At 39.1% G+C, this 22618-nt stretch overlaps 1 protein-coding gene and 1 pseudogene across 2 annotated transcripts in view; both read left to right on the top strand.

Moving 5' to 3' along the window:
* The window catches only part of IA-2 (tyrosine phosphatase IA-2), a 619991-nt gene that overhangs the window by 360607 nt on the left and 236766 nt on the right, over positions 1–22618 (top strand). For both annotated transcript variants that reach the window (XM_083120601.1, XM_083120600.1), the window contains exon 13: positions 10794–10873. In XM_083120601.1, the coding sequence (XP_082976727.1) occupies positions 10794–10873 (80 nt within the window). The remainder of the gene's footprint in view (positions 1–10793; positions 10874–22618) is intronic.
* Positions 12045–20710, top strand: LOC145986436 (serine--tRNA synthetase-like protein Slimp; annotated as a pseudogene).

The raw sequence follows: 22618 nt of genomic DNA, 5'->3' as shown, positions 1-22618 counted from the left end.
CAACCCATTTGTCTTCAAAATCTCCACATTTCTGTCCATTTTACATTAAACAGATCAATTTATTTACATAAAATTTTAGCAATAGATTCTTATTGTTATTCTCTGCTGCGAACTTTACCATAACTTTTTCAACTAAACTTGATGATAAGCTTCACAGTGTAAGAGAACAACGAAAGATTTGAGAAAAAATGCCGTTATGAATTAAAAGGTTACATTGTTTACCTCAAAAACCACCCCGTCATCCGAATGGGTAAGTAAACGATCTTGAAGTTTTTTAATGTTGATCCCAACAGAGTGTTCATTATGTAGCCTTCCCTGTGTGACCACTTGCTATTAGGAGCAAGCCGTCCACAACCTTAATAGATTAACCTCGACGAGTAGCGTCGAATGAATGCAGTGGAAGTTTTCTAATGGTTACCATAGAAGTCTCAGGAAAATAATTTAAGCAACAATTTTCAAACACTTTGAGGTTTATTGTAACAAGCAGCCATAAGGGCTTTAGCCTACACAAAATATTTCAAACAAAATATCAATAATCCCCATAAATGTTACGTAACGTAAACTTGTTCTGCTTCGTTCGCTTAATAAAGTATAGTCTATTTTATATTCCTACTTAATTTATAGGGATAATACAAAATATCCACTGTACAAAGCGAGGTACACATTGAACAGTTGAAAGGCATGGAGAAGGAGATATAAAATGAGAGAAATGGGAAGGTTATCAAGATTGACGCCTAAGTAAGATAGGAATGATAGCCAAGAGGCTTCACAAAGGTGATATCAAATCCCTTCGCTACTTTTTTCCTAGAATGGAATGGATAGAGAGAATTTTGATCAGAAGATTTAACACACCCGCCCATGTGTGTGTGTGAAAGCGAGAGAGGAGGTGAGAATGCAAGCAGAGGAAGATGGTGGAAATGGATATATAAGCAAATAGAAGAGACGAAAGAAATGCAAAGGCATTAGGGAGAGAGGGGGAAGAGAACGAGGGAATACGTGTTTGTAAAACTCTTAAACTTTATATCTGCCCACCCTAATTTATCAGTGTTTGGCTCCTGCCCACCCGGTCAATATTTTCTGGCGCCGCCCCTGCTCCAGGTGTTTCGAGAAACGGGGCGCCACTGATTTGTTGTATCTTTTAGTCATGCCTACAGTTGCGTACCAAAACCTTGGGTTGTGTTGCTGAATCTTTGGCCATCAGCTTCATTTGTAAATTAGACTTTCTCGGAAGGAGAAGTTGTAAGATAGTACAAAAATATGCAAAAATAAAAACTAAAAGATCTTATTTACAAGCAAATTAAGAAATATTTTGGTAGCGTAGCATGCCGGATAATATCCGGCATGTACAACACCCACAGCAACGACTGCTCTGAGTAATGTGCAAACAATAGAGTTCCCAGTCGACAAAATGAAAATGTAACAGTCAGTGTTGCGTTCTGCCAATCCTCTACTACCAGGAAGCGGACGAGCGATTTCCAGGCTTCGGAGGAGAGTCTGGAGAAAGAGCCTACATGCTACTTAGAAGTCGTGTACTCCAGAGCTGAGTGTTTGTGAGTGTCTGCATGAAGCATTGTCGTCGGTGTGGAACATTGTTGCAAACCTGTACATAAGGTTTGTGAACTTCAAGGGTTGAGCCTAGCGTGCGCTCTTAAGCAGACACAGACTCTCTCCGAATTTAATTAAGGGGAAAGAGAATCTGTGTATGCTTGAACAAAGCTCTTCATAACACATAAGGAGGAGGAGGACCTTTTTTACCCTATGGAGAATGAATAATAGCGGGGCTTCCGAGCACCGAGCTTCAAACAATGTCGCAGATCATGCCTTTATTGTGGTTCAGGGGAAACTGTGAAGGATCACAGAAATAGATTTCCTTCCAACGACGCTCCCGTTGCATGCCTGGATGGGTAATTTTAATATCAATTTCGCCTGCCCGAGGGTAAAAGTTATGACTCCAAACAATATTGAGATGGTGCGGTTCCAGGTTGAAGTCTTTGAAGGAAGTGCAGTGCCGTGTGTCTGCTAGTTCTTTTTCAGGTCAGTCAAAAACTGAGCTCATATTTAAGTGTTCCGCTGCTTGCTTTTGTTTACTCAGATCATCATCCCCAACAAGCAAATGCTAAGGTGATATACATTTTTAAAATGTGCGAGCAGTGGCAGCGAATGGATTCCAAAAGTGAGGGCGGCAAGGACAGTTTACTTTTTCTTGGTGGTTTAGCATAGTGTGGGGGCAAAAGTGACAAAAAGTGGGGTGGATGGGGGTAACTGCCCCTCCAATCATGTTTTTGAAATAATATGTTCTACAAACATGGCTCATTAGAACTCTTAATTGCCTTGGTACGAGTTGTTCTGATTTCGGTCCCCGCTTCTGTGTAGACTCAGCATCGATGAGGACAAACCCGGAGCTAGTTGAAAAGATATAGGAGACTGGTCGTTGAGTTTATAATTTCACTTTATGCAGGGATAGGCTAATTCGGACTGGACATACAGTTTAAAGTGGCATACAAATCACTATGTACCTCGACAAGGTATCGAACCTGACGCTAATAATGCGCCATCGGGGAGCATTTCAGACTCTGGTTAAGAATGCTACACACCGATGGAGCTCATTACACTCTGCTGGTGTGCCCGTCGTAAATTTTAGTTTATCACACACACACACACACACACACACACACACACACACACACACACGCATACGTGGGTTAAGTCATAAGTCATGGCAACTATTTTTTTTCTCGCGAACAGGGGACAACACTAAAATTCTAAGATCTACGTTTGAAAGTATATTGAATGTACTTTTGAAAGAAGCCACCAGATGTTGTATGTTAACAAAGGTGGGGTAATAAGTACACACCCAAGTTCAGTCGGCGAGTGACAGCGTTCGAAAATGGAGGTCATGAAGCAGGAGAAACATTCGTGCGTTAAAACAGCAGTTTTCCGCGGCAGAAATGCACGGAAATGCCATACACAGCTACGGGAAGCACTGGGTGTCATGCCATGCCCTATCGAACAGTGAACCTGGTTGGATACTCTGAAGGTTGTTAAAAAGTGTAGTCTTGTGTACTTGTTGTTCATGCCATAATAAAACACATTTGTCCAATGTCCTGTGTTCTACCTCTTTCCTACGAGAGTTTCCTGCATCCAGACTTCATCTGGGGGCTTCATTCGAAGGTACATTCCATACACTTTCAAACGTATATCTTAGATTTTTGGTGTTGTCCCCTGTTCGCGAGAAAAAAAAAAAAATTGCCACGACTTATGACTTAACCCTCGTATATTGACCACTGTGCTGCGTCCGAAACTTTATCCATAAACGACTGCCGTGGTGTATTTATACAGTACGTATTATGAAAATTCCCTGTCTTCCTATGTTGCTCACAGTGATGAGTATAAGCAAATGAAATAGTAGGTGATTGGTAGGATAAATTCGACCCAAAGACCAGGGTGCAAGGGGTACTTTCCCACAAGCACCCAAATGTCAAAATTTCTTCCACGTAGTACAACATGAACTGCATCTTTGCAGACTAACGGGGCTCTGGCGTCTGAACTCAGGCAGTATAATCCTGTGTGGGGTTTGTGATGTGTGCTGTGCATGCGTGTATCCATCATCAAAGTATAAATGCGTCAATGTTGATTAATGTTACAGTGGCTGATCCAGGAATGAAACTTTAGTGGTACGAACATTAGCTACATACATCACCCAACCGAAAATAGAATTCTACCTCCATTGCGTGAAGTGGCTATGTTGTGCGATGTGAAACAACAATATTTCAATTTCAATCTAGGATGATCCACAAAGATCCAACAACCTCTATATCTGTCATTAATATGAGACACCACATTTAGATTAAGAAATAATGAAATGTATTCTTAAAGCAATGAAAAGTTCAAACTCTATCTACACCGATATATGCACCTTTTTCTACATTTCCCTCTTCTCATTCTCAGTGTAATATATATTATATTCCTTTGGTTAACAGAGAAAAACTACGCTAAATAAGCAATCGGATAACGTGCACCGAACATTGCTTATTTTCCCATTAATTTCCTGAGCACTTCGCTTACTAAACTCTAGCTCGTTCGAATACTTTTCATGTAGTCCTTGACACGCACCTTCTGCCTTTAGGGCTTTATGTTAGTCTGGTTATAACCCTTTTATCGGACTTCTCAAAGGCTTCCAAGCGTTAGTACGACCAAGCCCTTGCGAGGTCTGTGGTGTAGGATTTATTTTTAATTATCACCTATGTAGGTTTGAAATGAAAGATCCTTAAGATATTTTACTCGAACATTTATTTATACTTCCGATGTTATACAAACACTTTTTCAAACAGACAGTTCACCGATACAACTTGTAGGTATAAGCCTATTAGTTGTACCGAAGTTTATAACTCTGGTCTTTTGATGATGCAGGAGAACGCCTTATTCAGAGTTGGGTTTGTGGAATATCTGCCAAATGGAGTACAAGTACACCAGCAATCCGAAGATTGAAGCAAGATATTACCCAACGTCTCCTGAACCATCAGCCTTTCGGCAACCAGGAGAATGTCCCGTAGACTTACAAAAGTCTAGCTCTTTTATATCATAATTTTGTTTACAATTTACCATGGTTACTACATAGTTGTTTAATACTTCCATAGTTTCATCATTTTTCCTGATTTAAGTTAAACAATTCATTACCTATTGTAACATTAACAATAACACATTTTTTAAATAAAAGATTCCAACATAGATTAATACAATACAGATTGAATAGTTTTTTGCTTGAAAAAGCATGTGTTGACAGGGGCGACACATAGCGTTCCCCCCAAAAGAAAATAAAATTAAATATAAGTGAACGTTATTTAATTTTGTTTTATAACTTTTTCTCCTTTTTTGTATATTTTCATTTTTCTTTCACTTCTTCTTCTTCATGATGTGAGGCGATGTTTCATTTGGGATCGTCTTCTTGGACTTCATTCTTCATCTGCATGTAGCTTCTGGAGAAAACAGGAAATGGTTTTACATCTTGTTCAACACACTCCTTCGCAAAACTTCTTGACGTCAATTAGCCAGGTCTTCTATCCATTTAGGTCTTCTTCTAGATTCTCCTCTTTTTGAAAGGGAGATGGATTTTGTAAAGGAAATACAGGTTGTTCTGCACTTATCTTACATATTGAAGTATTTACAAGTCTCTGTTTGTCAGAAAATAATGGGCAGTGTAGTTCCTCCTCATCTTCTTGATTCGGCAACCCTGGAGCGAAAGCCTTCTTTCTTATATCTTCCTCGGCAGCGGACCTATTGTCTGAATGCGATTCCCTTTCAGCCATCGATAGTTTAACACACGAAGTCTTACCATTAATTGCTTCAAAACTATCTTCTTGCTCATCTGGAATCAAACTTTCTTCAACGACTTGTCCCTTCATCGTTAAATATAATTTGTTGGCACCTGCATCCAAATTGACTCTATATCTCTTGAAGAAGGGATATCCAAATAACAAATCTGCCTCTAAATTCTTCACTACGTAGACTTGATCTTCAAAAGTGTGTCCTATAATTTCAAAAAGAATGGTTTGACATCCTACAATACGGGACCTCTCATGTCCAACAAAATCCTTTAACCTTATTCCTGGACATCTTTGCAGTTTCAAGCCTGGTAATCTCTCTCGGAGCTTTACCCAAACATTATAATTCATGACAGTGCACTCACTTCCTGTATCCAAAGTACATCTTATTTTTAATCCTAAAACTTCTATAAGAATTTCCGGCTTCTTGCTGCAATTCCCAGTTACTTCGAAAACATTAAACAATTTCTCTTCTTCTGAATTTGGATAAGAATTTAGATCTAGATATAAAACATCTAAATTTTCATTAGTAATTAGTTTGTCTTCTTCGCTCTCACAAACATCAAGATTGTGTCGCGTTGTAGAAGGGAGAGCTTCATCTACAACGACCTCTGGTTTAAATTTGCTCGACTGGTAGAGGGAATTTCCCAAGAAGGTGCTTTAATAGTGGAAGGAATTTCCCATACAGGTGCTCTAGGGTTCAAAGCACAGTCTTCTGGAATTTCGTCAGTCTGTATTCCACACTCTTTCTTACGAGACTGGTTCCAGTTTCTTTGATTCTGGTTCTTATTCCAGAATGTCCTTCTATCGGCATCCTTCCTTTGGAACCTTAGATTTCCATTAAACCTTTGGTTGATCGGTGTGGGCCTCTTATCTTCTTCTCCTCCATTCCTCCGGGATAGCTCTAGATTCCTTATTCGAGGTTGAGGATTTCTTCGTTCATCAGTTCGTTGGTGATTGGCTTTCCATCCTTCCATTTGTTCAGTCGCTTCGAACTTTCCCAGGAAGTTCGTGAGTTGGTCTATGTTGGCGGGATCTCGAGTTAGTACCAGTTGTCGCACTCGTGAAGGTAATTGGCCAATGATTAAGTTCAGCACTTCTGATTGGTTGATGGTTTCCGTCAGATTGCAGTAAGCTGCATATACCTCCCAGCAATATTCCTCCAATGACAACCCTGCATCTTTGCTATAATGTTTATTCCTCAGGGTATTCATTTCCCTCTGTTTTGCTTCAGGTGATGCGTATTGCTTTCTAAATGCAGAGCGGAAATGTTCAAAAGTTTTCCATCTCTTTTCGTTTGCCATAAACCAAGCCTTGGCTTTACCCACCATTAGCGAAGGGTGGACTTTTAGTCGATACATCATGGGCATTTGCATTAAATCCATATAAGTGTTTATCTCTTCCAGGTACCTCTCAGCGGATACTGAATTTATTTCTCCATTAAACTTGGTGAGGGAATTGACGTCAGACATTCGAAGAATTCGATTGGATGAATGGTTTAAGTAGGAATTATCTTCTACCATTTTTTCCGTAGCGTAGTCTCTAGTTCGTCTTATTCTGCCACTCCTTCTTCGTTTCTTTCTTTGGCATGGTTCAGAATGTTCGGGAGATTCGGAACTGGAAGAATGAGAGGAGCAAGAGGTTCTTACACATATCCTCTTTGGCAGAGTTTTCATATCTTCATTCCTATTCTCCTTGCCTAGCTGTAAGGTCTGGAACTTTGAGGTTAACGTTTTTATAATTTCCACTTGTTGTGATTGGACTTCTTTCGTCTTTCTTATTTCACCTTCCAAATTTACGGATATTTCCCTCTGACTTTCCTTCAGCTCGGTTAGTAAACAGTAGTTTACATTATCCTTGTCCTCTCGATTCTTTATTTCTTGGTTCAAACTTTCGTGTAGCTTTTGAAAACGGTCATCATCTATCCGCCGATGTTCTCTCCTTCTTTCCAATAGTTCTTCATATTTTTCGTCTCTCTCTTTTCTGATTTCAGCTATCGATTCGGATATTTCTTTTCCTAGATTTATTTTAAAATCTTCAAACATTTTCTTACTCATTTCTCGTTCCCTTTCTCTTTCTGCTTTCTGTTCAGCATCTCTTTCACCCAAGGTTTCAATCAAACGTGCGTACTTTTGGTCACTCATTTCTCGTTCTCTTTCTCTCTCTGCTTTCTGTTCCACATCTCGTTCACCCAATTTTTCGATCAAACGTGCAAACTTTTTGTCATTTTCTTCTTTGTCCTTTAATCTTTGCTCTTTTTCTTCTTCCTTTTCTTTTAATCTTTGCTCTTTTTCAGCTTCTTTCTCTATCTGTCTTTGCATCCTCTGTTCAACTTCATGTTCTTGTAGCTTCTCGATTAAACGTGCGAATTTCTGATCATCTTCTTCCTTATCTTTTAATCTTTGCCCTTTTTCTGCTTCTTTCTCTTTCTTAAAATCAGTCATAAAGGAGATCATTTCCCTCCAACTATCACATGTTGAGGTTGGCGTAACTTGTTTTTCCACGCACTGTCTACATTTAACGTCTACCGCCGCTGCTACGTCAGATCCTGGGGTTTTATGTGCGCAACTTTCATGAAGGAATCTGTTGCAGCCGGAGCATGGTAATAAGGTTTCCTCCTTCTTTTCTTCATTCGTACAGCAAACGAGTCTCACCTTTTGCTACCTGGTCAAAGGTCTCTGGGAACCTATCATCTTTGCTTCTTCTGATGGGCCACGAAGATCCACAGGTGATTGCTTCGATGGTCCTGGTCACGGTCGCCAAAAATCACTGACACGCACCTTCTGCCTTTAGGGCTTTATGTTAGTCTGGTTATAACCCTTTTATCGGACTTCTCAAAGGCTTCCAAGGGTTAGTAGGACCAAGCCCTTGCGAGGTCTGTGGTGTAGAATTTATTTTTAATTATCACCTATGTAGGTTTGAAATGAAAGATCCTTAAGATCTTTTCCTCGAAGATTTATTTATACTTCCGATGTTATACAAACACTTTTTCAGACAGACAGTTCACCCGATACAACTTGTAGGTATAAGCCTATTAGTTGTACCGAAGTTTATAACTCTGGTCTTTTGATGATGCAGGAGAACGCCTTATTCAGAATTGGGTTTGTGGAATATCTGCCAAATGGAGTACAAGTACACCAGCCAATCCGAAGATTGAAGCAAGATATTACCCAACGTCTCCTGAACCATCAGCCCTTCGGCAACCAGGAGAATGTCCCGTAGGCTTACAAAAGTCTAGCTCTTTTATATCATAATTTTGTTTACAATTTACCATGGTTACTACATAGTTGTTTAATACTTCCATAGTTTCATCATTTTTCCTGATTTAAGTTAAACAATTCATTACCTATTGTAACATTAACAATAACACATTTTTAAAGAAAAGATTCCAACATAGATTAATACAATGCAGATTGAATAGTTTTTGCTTGAAAAAGCATGTGTTGACAGGGGCGACACATCCTATGGATATTGAAGTTATACTACAATTTACACCCATTATAATTTATTACAATCGATAAATTTCACATATTAATATAAATTCATGTTAGTAAGCAGAGGTGTCGAGAAGAAGGTATCAAGAGACTTATTGTCATTGAAATGTTTTGGAGGGACAAAAATAATTAAACGATGATATAATAATAAATAATAAATGATCTTAAAATACATCCTTATAGTTCATCAAGCACGTCTATTTATCTTCACAGAACGGATATGGGAAATGATTGATTTTCTAAATTTTGTTATTTCACGCCGTTTTTCTACCTGAGAGTTAATCGCGATGATGAGGAAGAGTGGACGGTTAATGAAATGTTGAAGGGACTCAAAGAAATATATATGCCACGCCCGCGATCCTACCCCAATAGCCGTGACGGGTGGTTGGGTGAGGTAATTTTTGGGGAATTTGAATGCGAAGGAATATATATGTCTGTGTGGATCTTTCACGATTTCACGAATTAGACAGAATATTAAGTATGAGTCGATTGGTCTTCATTTTTTTAATGGAGTGTGTGTGCGTAGTTCCCACAATACATATTATTTTTCCAGCTTAGAGTTAGGGGGCTTTCAGACCGAAGCGACACGTGTAAATGCACTAAAAAAATGCACGTGTCGCTCGTACTGGATCGGTTTCTAAATATCTTGCATCGTGTCGGTATTCATGTTGTTTATAAAATAATAGTTCATCTATACTTAAAAGCAGATGAATTCATTTTAAAGGTTGTTTTAGAAATTCTACTCTTAACCATTATATATAGAGCCTGATAATTGTACTCAATGTTCTTCATTGCTAAATGCGCATTATGAATTTTATCGCAGTATAATTTTGAGTAATAAGTTACATTAGTTGCAGTTGAGGGACAGTTTTTGTTGTAGAGGAAAGCGGGCACTTAACACATACCTCCACACATATTTCCAATCACAATCTAACGTATCGACAGGATCATACGTTGAAAACACCTTCATCGCTGCATTTCTCATACAATTCTAGCGTAATATATCAAATATCACTCCTTTTCCATTTAATTTATTTTTGTTGAATTCAATATGACGGCCAATAAAATGGCGGACCTAGGCTTGAAAACATAATTATGGTTCCCCCTGGGCGTAATATGTTTTTATCATGACTAATTGTACCCAGCATAACTTCTTTATATTTTATAGAGGGTGTTAAGGGACCCTATATGCAACTTTTTTGCGTATCCACAAGTAATTCTTCCTGATGTTTTGTTCCTATCAATACCAATAATATTGCATAATAGTAGATTTTCGTTCTTCTTTCATTTTTAATGTATGAACTGTGTAAATAAAATCCACGAGTTAGTCATGACGAATTTGTTGTAACTATTTCTTACACATATGTGTGAACCATCATATCTTGTGAATATAATTAGAATATTGTGTTTTGTGCTTTATTAAACTCTTACTGGTACTGCTAATACCATGTTTCCAGTGCTTTATCTTCGAAAAGTAAAAAGTGTATTAATATATAGCACAGGTAACATACATACGTCAGTGTTGGCTGTTTTGTCATCAATTTAGAACACGAAACTACAGTGGTGCTTTTTCAGCATCTGATCTAATGCTACATGCGTATATTTGTAACTATTTTTTTAATTTCTAGAATTCTTTTACACGATTGTTGATGTAGTTACTTTTTTGGGGGATTGCCACTTTTAGCATAAATTAATCATATAGGGTTACCCATTGTTGAATATTTTGGTTACCAGGTAACAAAGAACAATCTGCTGCCATTTCTGATATCCACAAAGAGTAACCAATTACAAAAGTATATGATATGTTTATTTCTGGAAAACCTGGAAATATAATAGAAAATACTTGATAGCCAGTAATATGTTGACATTTCAGCTAGAGTAAGTAAGTTTACCTCAAGTGATCGAATAACAATATTTTCTTTTCTTTTATGTTTTCTTCTAACTTAGTCGATATTTATATGTGATCCTTTTCTTACAGATTGAGTACTAACGAAGTCACATTCAAAGTGCAGCCTAATTCCCAGGGCCTAAACGCATCGGAAGTTGCTAGGAGAATTGGTAAGTGCATTTTTAATTTTGATTTATGCATTGTATATCGCGGTACGAGGTGAGGTTAGATTTTGAACGGTTGAGTTCTTAGATTTTAAGGAGTTTTTGTCTTTAGCTTGGCATGTTAAGCCCCGCGACAGGTTAAGTTTGCAGCAGATTTTATGTATTAGTCCGCTGGAGAATGGCACTCAGCATCTCCCGTGCCAGTCTTGCCTCAACCACCAAGCTGTTCATATCCCAGATTGTGAGAAAATTGACAGCACTACAGCTCAACTACATTCTGTGTGCACATTTTGTTCTATATATGCGAAAAGTTGCTGCAAACTTAACCTGTCGCGGGGCTTAGGCAATCCATCCTGCAGGTTACCAAATATTCGATCTTGCTCACGTGACTTTTCAAAAATTTCATTCCTGCAGTAAGTACTATAACTTATAAACAGTGGAGGGGATGGTGTGATCGGAAATGGCACATGCTATGTGGATGTTCACTGGATGTTCAGTGTGGTCAGTACTCAACATGTTTTATATTCAGAGCATCTACCTAGGCATTTCACTATCTGAAATTCGTTCCAGGACAGGTAAGTTTCGGTACCTGCTTGTCATTTTTGTATTTTGTTACTTATCGTAGGCACCTTTAACTCTTTATTAGCGAGACGAGGGAAGAGTAGTTTGCCCTTGGTTTAACAGCCCGTGAGGCCCGGTGCTGACCTACCGATTGCTGTCCTTACTCTCACCGGATGTGGAAGATCATCCAACCAGTTAAGGGGTGACGTGTGGTCAGCACGGCGAACTCTCAGTCGTCGTTGTAGGTTTTACTATGACCGGTTCAAGGCTACCAATTCGTAGCTCCCTAGTTTCCTCACCATAGTGGGTGGCCACAAGTCCCATACACAGGCCGAAATCTCGGGAGAAGATGTTATGCTTCCACCGGAAGACTCGAACATGCACGTGTGCTGCATCCGGAGCCAGAAGCTTGCGTCTTAGACTGCACGGACACGTTGCGGGAAGAGAGTAATCAGAATAAATTTACGAACCAACAAAGCATCATGTCCCGGCCAGGACATGACATGAAACAGCACTTACGGAATCCTGATTTCAATGCTCAATGCTCTCGGTGGTGGAGACAATGACAAGCGTAGCGCATGTAAAATATAAGAGAGTCTATAACAGAATTTGTGAAATGATATGTGTTTCTGACATTAATTCAAGTTCATCACCACCATCAGCCTTGTGGGAATTAAATATCGCTAACAACCTTGCAAAATTCCTGCGCGTTGCCAATTTCCTGCAGGTTTCAAACCCTGATTTTGCTCGCAGTGTCGTCGTCGAAGGTTGCATATTTTTGCATCGTGATCCATTGAGCACGTTTCTTATCGGTACAACAGATGAGGCAGAAGTCATTAGTGAAGATGGCAGGTTGCATCTTTTGGGCAGCTCCTCCCTCACCCCCCTTTTGTGCATTTTTCACAAGGCAGAGTGTGAAATCCCCTCTTCCAATCAAACTGTTCAATGTAGGTAGGAAGTACATCCCAAGACACTTCAACAATAAGGATGTGGGTGCACCACAAAGATACGGGCTGTTCGGTTCTGCTCAAGGAACATGTATCGATGTGTTTATTGCATGAGAGAGTGGCTTTGATGCAATGATGCAGGAATACGACAACAATTTGGCATTGATTACTAATTTTTATTAACAAATGAACCATCATTTTAGGGTGGTGAAACTTCCACCTGCAGAACTACTTCCAAGTGAGAGTTTTAAAGCAAGCATTCAAATGTTTTTATGTTTTTCTCAGACCTACGTAGAAGTACGTAATGTATCGGTCTATGATGATTATATTAGTAAAAGACTTATCATGTGCTACGATGTAGGAAGTAATAAGCCTCGGAAATTTTTAAAAAATGTTTCCGGCACATTTCTCTCTGTGCCTCATGTTTTAGGTTGTCTTTTAGAAATGCCAGAGTGTCAGTTAACTATGGATGAGCAGTTAAAGTAATAAATCTTAATTCTTCCCTAAAATATGTGACTGTAATTGGAAATTGTTCATGAAATCTGTTTGTCACAATAAGGGTGAATAGCAATTTCCTATCTACAATGATCTTATCCTTTTTACTAAAATTTTCTGGGTAGGATAGTTTCTTGTTTGTAACAACAAAGATAAGTCTTGATAAAGTTTATTTTAAGTCGCCTATGCTCAGATTGAACCTATAGTTTAGTGACATGCGAACCACTGTGAATCTGCTCTGCGATTCGAACCTTGAAGCACTTGATTACAAGTATAACCACTATCTTAACCCCAATTCATGTTGTCCTTGAATAAGGATAGTAATATCAATCTCCGTCTTCTTTCCCATCCCTCAGCACACTCACCCCTTCAACCCCTCCTTGGACGACACTGGAAATTTCCCTGTCTACCTGGAGAAATAGGTAATACATTCGCATTCAACAAAAGACGATCATTTTCAGATTCTTGCCGCTCTACCTAGTTCCCTACCTAGTCGCAGACAAGCAACGAACGTGACGACACTTAACGTTAAGTGAGATATTTTTAAGAGCGCGCTCTTGAAAAGTATATTTAAGCACCAATACACTAATCCCCGTACTTAGGACATGAAAAATCTAAAAAAAAAGTTTTTCAGGAGGACAAGTGGAACTTAGACGCGAAAAGAGATTAATTAAGACTGGAAGCACTTTAGATAATACGGCCCCAAGTTTCCTAAGGAGGACCAGGAAACGAAGGAGACAAAAGACAGCAGCTAATACACACTTTGAGCACTTGAAGTTAATTATTAGTCCTGGGGAGGGGGGAAGCCTTGTCTTCGGTAACGGTAAACAGCGGCCCCTAATGATGTTTGTTTATTGAAGCCTACGCCATTCATGATTCCTTGTAAAACTGGAACGAAATCTGGTTTCATTAGCTGGCAATTAACGGCGTCGAGCGAGTGAGAGGATGCGGGGGGAAAAGTTGCGAGAGATATGAAGTGTTTCGCGTCGATTAAATGTGGCACGTTATCTCTTGTTGAAGTGCATGTCTCAAAGATCGGAAATATCAAGAAGAGCGGATTTTGTAATTGAAGTTATCACACGTGCAACATTGTAACCAAGAAATTTCACAGACAAAGCAAACCATCGCCCATATCACTTTCATTTATACATTGTTCTTGCAAGCATAAATTTCACGCTGTAAGAAAATTATATCTGTTTATAATTTCATCATTCCATTTATATTTGCAAGAACACGTGGTTTTAATGACAACTTCAATTCTTGTAAAAGTAGTGTGAGTTTCCTTTGTCAGAAAAGTTCCACGACTGAGGACTGATTTTTTTATTCTTTACCTGTGATATTTAAACACAAGAAATGGGTGTTTAGTCAACTGATATGTGTTCTGAATAGAAATGGCCTTGGAAGTGTTTCCGTGTAAACACACTAGGTGGCAGGGCTGTGCTTAGCAGCTCACTGTTTGGCTTGTTGACGCATTTAGTTGGAAGTTACACAAGTGTCGTGATGTACGTGCATTCCGAAACCCCTAGTGAAACATGGAATATGATACAGCAAGTATTTGGTGACAAGGCATTATCGAGAAGCCGTGTCTTTGAATGGCACAAAAGGTTTCGGAAGGGCACAGATTCAGTGCAAGATGATTCAAAGACAATGTTGATCCCATTTTTTCATGCTAAAGGTTCGGTGCACCATGAATATCTGCCTGAAGGACAAACGATAAACAAAAACCTTTATATTGACGTCCTGAAACATTTGCGTCAAGCAATTCTGCGGCGCCGTCCTGATTTGTGGGCATCTGGGCAGTGGTTCTTATTGCACGACAATGCAAGGCCACATACTGCTTTATCAGTCCAGGAATATCTGGCCAAGCATCGTATCTGTGCTCTACCACATCCCCCATATTTACCCGACCAGTTACCGTGTGATTATTTTTTGTCTCCCCGTGTGCAAACACCGCTGAAAGGGAGCGTCATGAAGATATTGGTAGCAATCCAAACGGTTTTGTGAAAGATGTACTGAGACGCATCCTAGATGAAGCTTTCCCTGCTTGCTTCCATTACCTCCAGAAACGGTGACAGCTGTGTATAGTTAGCCGAGGGGACTATTTTGACAATAGCCCATTAGTTCCTAAGTTGAATAAATTATTTATTACGAGCTCAGTCCTGGAACTTTTCTGAGAAAGGTTGTATTATCACCAGATGCCAACTTTATGTCTTGTCAGTTGATACTAGATCCATAATACATAATGTATTGCTTCGTTTCTTGTCTGTTTATGCTTGTACTGTAATGCACGATGAAGTGACAAACTACAGATGTCAACTCAGTTAATGTTTGCTTCATAATAGGGAACAGAAAACATCAGCTTTCCGCTTCGATTTCTTGTTTGATGTAAATTGCTTAATTCCTAATGTAACACAGTCTGTGTGCCGAGTAACTAAAACCACGTTTTCCTTTATGCGATACATATACGGATTGTAAGGATAACAAAACACCGTGATTGTCATATGAAAGTGGCAGCTAACGGAAATGGCGGCCAATCAAAGATGGCGGATGTTGACTTTTGCAATAAAAAAGACTATGTCTGAAAGGAATGGTCGCAATTTGAATGTTATTATCTTTGAATGAAAGCTTAAAATGTGGCCTATATTTAGGATCTTGGATATTTCGAAATGAGGTACCGTTAATTAGTAAATCATGGATTACTAAAAAGAAGTCGCATTTGTTATTTATAATTTTATGTTTGCCAGGAATTTACGAATTACGAAAATATCCGAGAAGAAATTGTTTTTTATAAATATTACAGCGTAAAACGTTATCTTTTTTAACATTAAAACTCATAAAGTGCCAATGCAATAGTCAATATTGACTATTGAAAAATGCTATTATCGTTAGTTACCTTTAATTTGAATCAAAAGAATATTGAAATCGGACCATTGCTTTGAGAGATATTGTCGTTATTTCAAAAGCCAACATTCGCTTTCTTGTATTGGCCGCCGTTTCTATTAGCTACCATTTTCACATGGAAATCTTGTTCTTTTCTATCCTTACACGCCCACATATCTGTGGCACAGATAAGTGGTACCCCCAAATAATATAAAAATCTTGACTGGCGATAGCCTAACTACAGCGCCTTGAATAACGTAGTGTGGAAAACGGAAGCACTGTTCTGGGCTCTCTGGCTGGTTCCACTCGAATATGATACCGCTAGGGGCGCTGGTGTCGGTACAGCTGCATGGCATTCGTCTGCTTATAGTGGAAGTAAATGAAGTTTTCGCTACAACGTCTGATTCTTTTACATGAAGTATTTCTATGAATGTGATAATTGCTAAGATATTTGGTACAGTGGTTGCGAATATATTAATGAACATTCTAGACAGTCGACCACGTCCTGTTATCGTTATACTTTCATTAATAATACGGGAGAAAAAATACGTGTGGAATTCTCTTGGTAACTAAATTTTTGTGTATTAATTAGGTTCATTGTTATTATCATCAACGTTTCTTTTAAAGATATACACACTGAAGCATTTGTATTTTTTATATTTACTGTCTCTTTTCTTCCGCTTTAAACTAATCGCGGCGATGATGATAATGATGATTGCATGAGACGACAAGGGGAAACCCACAAAACTTCCTTAGTGCCATCAACATGACTGTAAGGAAACTTTCAGACAAATGGGACAAGCGACACGGGATGTTCACACTGATGTCACTAGTAACACAGACACTTCCAGACTGTAAAATAAGCATTCGTTGCGCATGAGAGTCCAAACAGCAAACGACACATTCATATCGTTACGATATGTCGTATTTGCGTGCTACTTGTTACTTCGGTCGGAAAGCTCCTTAAAGGAAGGGTGCTCAGACCGAAGCGACGCGCCACAGGGGGAGTTCCCAACTAAGTGACAAGCGACATGGTGCCTTCAGTCTATTAGCAAGCATTTTCTGCTAATTGTGCGAACAACAGATCTAGGCGATACGATAAACCGCACGTTACAACTACAGTTCTAGGCGACACAATAAGCCACACGTGTCGCTTTGTTGATTCTGTGTCGCTTAAACTGGGCCGTTTCCTCATGCATGCGCGATGCAATGAGTGTATTGCTTTAGGGAGATTGCGCACCAAAGCGACAAGTGGCACGCGACACTTATCGCTTAAGGATTTCACCAACCGAACGCTGTCCTGTTCTGCCCGTCATGCCGCTACGAGGCGAAATGTTGCTCTTAATTGGCTCGTTTCCAAGCGACATGTGTCGCGTGTCGCTTCGGGATGAAAGTTGCCTTGGACCGAAGGAATCGTGTCGCTTTGGTGTGAAATCTCCGTACCGTTTGTCGCGTGTTGCTTTGGTCTAAAATCTCCATGAGGAAACGGTGCAGTCAGAGCTTGTGTCCCTCCGGTTCGAAAGGTTGCATTCATTACGTACTGCTCGCTTCCAAGCGACACTTGTGGTTTGTCGCCTCGGTATGAAATATCTCTCAGGATACTATTTATATTCTAATAACGTATAAAAATAAACTTTAGTACACAATCCAACACCTGACGTCCGGAATCACATTGCGAAGTTTCTTCTTGTGTTACGCATGCTATTTATTTATTCATTTTATTTTACTTTTTTCTCCAAATTAATGCCATTTCGTAACTGCAAATCACTCCATAAATATAACTGTTTCCATTAATTCACGTATCGTCTTTCAAGACAAACAAATCTACACAATATATTCCAAAAACTAACTAAGCCGCATTACTTTCAAAAGAAAATTAATAGCTGTACTGATCGCACTGCCATCTATGTTGTCATCCGTCTTGGGAACCCGTCTCTTGGGTCGTTTTCCACACTACGTTATTCAAGGCGCTGTAGCCTAACTACACACACCTCGCAAGGAACTTGTATATGTGAGTTTTTTGGATTCTAACAACGATTGCCAAGCCATCTGTGCAATTATTCACATGTACTAGCAGATTGTGAATTCGCAGAACCTGTATTGAGATAGGTCACTTACACCTACAATGTGAAAATAAATAGCAGAGGTATACAGGGTGTCTCATAAGTAAAAGGGCAAACTGACAAAGGTAAAAGTACACGATAATAGAAGCAAAAAAGTCTCAGTAAACATGGGTCTGCAAACGAGCCGTTTTCGATATAATCGCGAATGTGCGATTACAAGCCGCCTGACTTCATTGTTTGTAAACGTCGTCCTAGTTGGTAAAATGCTAATAATGTGTGCGAATGTGTGGTGACAAGCCGTCATTGATTGCATTTTGCATTTTGTGAACACCGAGTGCTTTACTCCTTTCGCGGTCTTAGGTTTGCTCTTTGTTTCCAAAACCGAACATTTCCGAGAGGTGGCGTTGTAATCAAAGAGAACATTTCCGAGAGGTGGCGTTGCAATCAAACAGAACATTTCCGAGAGGTGGTACGGCTTGTACCCACACATTCGCTCACATTAGTATCATTTTACTAACTAGGACGACGTTTACAAGCAATGAAGTCAGTGGCGGCTTGTAATCACACATTCGCGATTATCTCGAAAACGGCTCGTTTGCAGACCCATGTTTACTGAGACTTTTTTGCTTCTATTATCGTACTTCCACTTGTGTCAGTTTGCGCTATTACTTATGAGACACCCTGTATATTATTTCCGTGTTGTTTTCTCAAAGAGTAATGATTGGAAATAACCACTTTAGCATAAGGCATACATAGACCCACTTTGATACATAACAGACAGAGATGAGTCCAAAGCACAATAGACTCCGTGAACTTATTCTTATGTTTCACACGAATGGGAATGCGTTCCGCTTCTGTCTCTAAGCTCCAGTGAATGTTGAAGTGCTTCGCATTGGATTTTTGATTTGATTTATTTTATTTTACTTCGCGTTTTGTGTCTCTTGGCTAACTTGCGAAGATGGGGATGAGTGATGAAATGATGAAATTGATGAATGGACATTCAAAGAACCATGCCCGAGCGGGATTCGAACCCGGGACCCTTGGCGTCACAGCGCGATGTGCTAACCACTCAGCCACAAGGTCCGGCGCTTCGCATTGGAGATCGAGTCTGCAGTTCCAAGGACATCACTATGCCTTGAGCTGAATGCCATGCAACTTCCTAGACGAAAGCAATGACAGAAATATTCCAAACAGTGAAACGTCTTCTGTTAACTGAAGCAATTTTCTCTGAATTTTAACCACGGACGTGAAGATTTGACTCCCGTTGCCCGAAGAGTGTTATATCTAAACGTTTTTGGTGACAAATGGACAGATGTTAGCCTTTTCTGCACCGGGAAACTACCGTTTCGAAGAACAAAGTGATGAAAATAATATGGCTCATTGTTGTACTATTTCTGTGGCATTTCTTTTTTGTTGGTTGCATCATTGTGTGTTCGACCATTTTCAATTAATAAATTACAAACACAATCTATTCCCGAAACAGATAATTTAATAAACCTGACTTGAACATTATCAACGTGCAATTGGTATGATTATACAGGGTGATTCAGAATTCCTATTACACACTTCTAGGGGTTGTAGAGGGGACTTAGTAGATCAAGTTTTGATAAGGATCCCATGTCCGGAAACGTACTGTTTTGGTACTACACAGATGACAAGATCACATAATTTCACATCTCCCGCTTCACGTTAGGCAACCCACATTGACGGAGGGCGACGTCTTCAGTAACCTGAAGTCATGTGTGCTGCTTTCAACGTCCTCTGTTTACAATCTGTTTACACAGCACATGTGGTTCCAACATGATGGCATACCAGCACACTTTTCCCGTGACATCCGACAACATCTCAATCAAACATATGGGGACAGGTGGATAGGTCGCGGTGGACCAACTCCTTGGCTACCACGATCGCCGGATCTAACTCCTCTTGACTTTTTCGTATGGGGCTACATGAAGAGTCTTGCTTATAGAGACTCCTGTAGTGTCGGAGAAAGACCTTGTTGCACGAGTTCTGACTGCAGCACACACGATTCAGCACACACTATGTATTTTCGAGCGTGTGTATGCAAACACCCTTCGGGGGTACACTGTTTGCAACGAACTTATGGGTCGCCACATCGAGCTGCCCTTGTAGTGACGTAGGGAAAGCGGAAGATGTAAAATTGTGATCTTGTCATTTGTGTAGGACCAAAACGGTACGTTTCCTGACATGGGTTTCTTATCAAAACTTGATCTACTAAGTCCCCTCTACAACCCCTAGAAGTGTGTAATAGAAATTCTGAATCACCCTGTATAAGTTGTTTTATCATGGAAAACCAACAGTACACATATTAATTACATATTGAAAGAACAGAAACGATCTAGTGGTATTTTTTTTTTTACACACTGTCCAGGGAATCTGTTGAGCAAGGCCACGCATAATGGTAGAGAAGGAGAGAAAGTGAGTTGGCGGAACGAAGCAGTACACGCTGCTTCTAACAGCTCAGTTGGTGGCTCATGCTACATTTCCCTCTTCATGCACTCACTTCCCTTCTCATTCATTGGTCGAGCAATCTCGAGTCACTTCTTGCGCAGAGACTTGTTTTCGTTTGCATGCTCCAGATATTCCCGGGAAAGAGTATTAAAGTTAATCCTTGTTTGGAATAAATGACAATATCTGCGATTCTTTTATTGATTGCAATAGAAATTAATGGAAATTGTAGTACCTACATAAAAAAGTATCAATTGGATGAGCGAAGTGGACACCAAAGCTTTACAACGTAACACAAATCACATTGGTTGGCCAAATGTGTACTCAGACTTAGTGTAAGACAATTCTTATAGTATTAATGTCAAATAGGTGTTGTTCAGCAGCAGTTTTGGTGTATTGTTATGGCTCACGAACAACTCCAAGTGTAGAGCCTTTTAACACTCGTTTAGGTGTTGTGTTATACCAATTGTGGTAGCATATTTTATTATAGTGTGGGATTGTTTTGACCTATGATACTACCAAAAGTTATGTTTTGTTTCGTTGACCAGTTTGTTTCAATTTTGAAAACTTTCATTTCACTAGAACAGTGAATGAATTTCGCAATGAACAATTTGGATGCAAAGTATCTTAGACCTTAACTGTTCAATGAGAATTATGCACACTATTGGCGACGAGGTACTGAGACAGATATAAATGTTTTCACAAAATAAAACAGATTAGTTGTATTTCAAGATAGAAAAATGCTAATAGAAATAGCGTAGTGAATGAAAACATATAATATCATAGCAATTTGTGTTTCATATTTTCAAGCTTCACACCGACGTTTTACAATTTTACGAAACATTTGTTTTATAGTCAAAATTTTGTGAAAAATGCTTGTACTGTTGTCTGAATTTTTGTAATAGACAAATGGTTTGCTCAGAACGCAAACAACTCTTGCAAATATACAGTGATTTTTTTATGTAATTTTTCAGAATTCTATAAATCGATGTGGTAGCTGGAAACTGAAAAAAATATTTTTCATAAATTTACGGAATCCAGGGGCAACAAACAGTTCAGTTCTTTACGGAAACCGCAGACATAATTAACAAGGTTTACCAACGAGTACTCATCGTGAGTATCCCGTTGTTTTCTTCTCTCATTCCAAGTGAATATGCTCTGCCTTCAACGGAAGATTACGACGGTTCTTCCAGTTCAAACTGCTTTCATTTATTGTGTGGTCACGATATATGAGCTTACAAAACGAAAAATCGATTTCGATCTTTACTTGGGACGCTCAGAAAGAGAGAAAGTAAATATTTCCAGTGTACCATAGAGATTGTCCAGAATGAAGACATCATATTTAATAAACACGAAAAATCACAGAGCAACCAATATCCCCCCGGGTTTCACGTTTCTAACAAATAAGGCATCGGTTTATATGCAGCATATCGTGCAAAAGGAGAAAACGAAACAAGACAACTCTTCATGTTTCCACTTCTTCTCTTCCTTTCGTCCGGGAAACGAAATTAAGCATGCAAAAGGAAAAAAAGATAAAAAAATAAACTTACATACCAGTTCCAATAATGTTACTACTTGAGAGAGAAAATATTTTTTTCCAGAAAAGAGGTCTTTTATCTTGAAAACTTTGCGATTTGACTCAATTGTTTTTTATCATTCCTATTTCTAACATCCGGTTTATTTTTCCGTCGGAAGTTGATGGTACTGGAGCGATCTTATGTCCTAGAAGTTTTAGAAACATGATTTTTATATTTGTCAAGAAGAATGAAGAAAGATTTTCTTCCAGTCGTCATAAAGATTCATGAGAAATTAATGGACGGCAGGTTTCATTTGGGTATGCACGGAGCAACTTGGTAGAGGACTTTCTAAAAAGTCCCATGCCTTTTTCAAAGTACTCTTTGGCATCATTAACAATACAGCACAAAATAAATTTTGCCCCATCCCTTTGTTACAAGTACCGAATTCTCCACGCTATAAAATTATCCATGGAGTTTTGGGAACGTTCCGAAGTATGCCACTGTTTGAAGCATAATTCTTGCTTCAAACTGGCAAATTATTTTGGAGAGTTTGATTTTTTTTTTATTCAGTAAATTGTTTTCTGAAAATTCTATTGCAATGTGAAATTATTTATTTTGGAAAACCAAAGTGACATTAAGTTAAAAACTTATTACAGAGAAGGCCACTTGTGGTGTAGAGCTGAAATGTACCGACTAACGTTTTATACTCGTAACTGAAATAATAATACGTATACTCTATCTCGGGAACCTCCGGAGCAAGGTAACGAAAGTAAGTCTCTGCGCAAGTAGCGAGTCGAGGGGGTTCGACAAATGAACGTG

This window comes from Lepisma saccharinum, chromosome 4, assembly GCF_977018435.1.
Source record: "Lepisma saccharinum chromosome 4, izLepSacc3.1, whole genome shotgun sequence".
Classification (NCBI taxonomy): Eukaryota; Metazoa; Arthropoda; class Insecta; order Zygentoma; family Lepismatidae; genus Lepisma; species Lepisma saccharinum.
The sequence above is the reverse complement of the archived record's forward strand: the minus strand, read 5'-3'. Positions and strand labels throughout refer to the sequence as shown.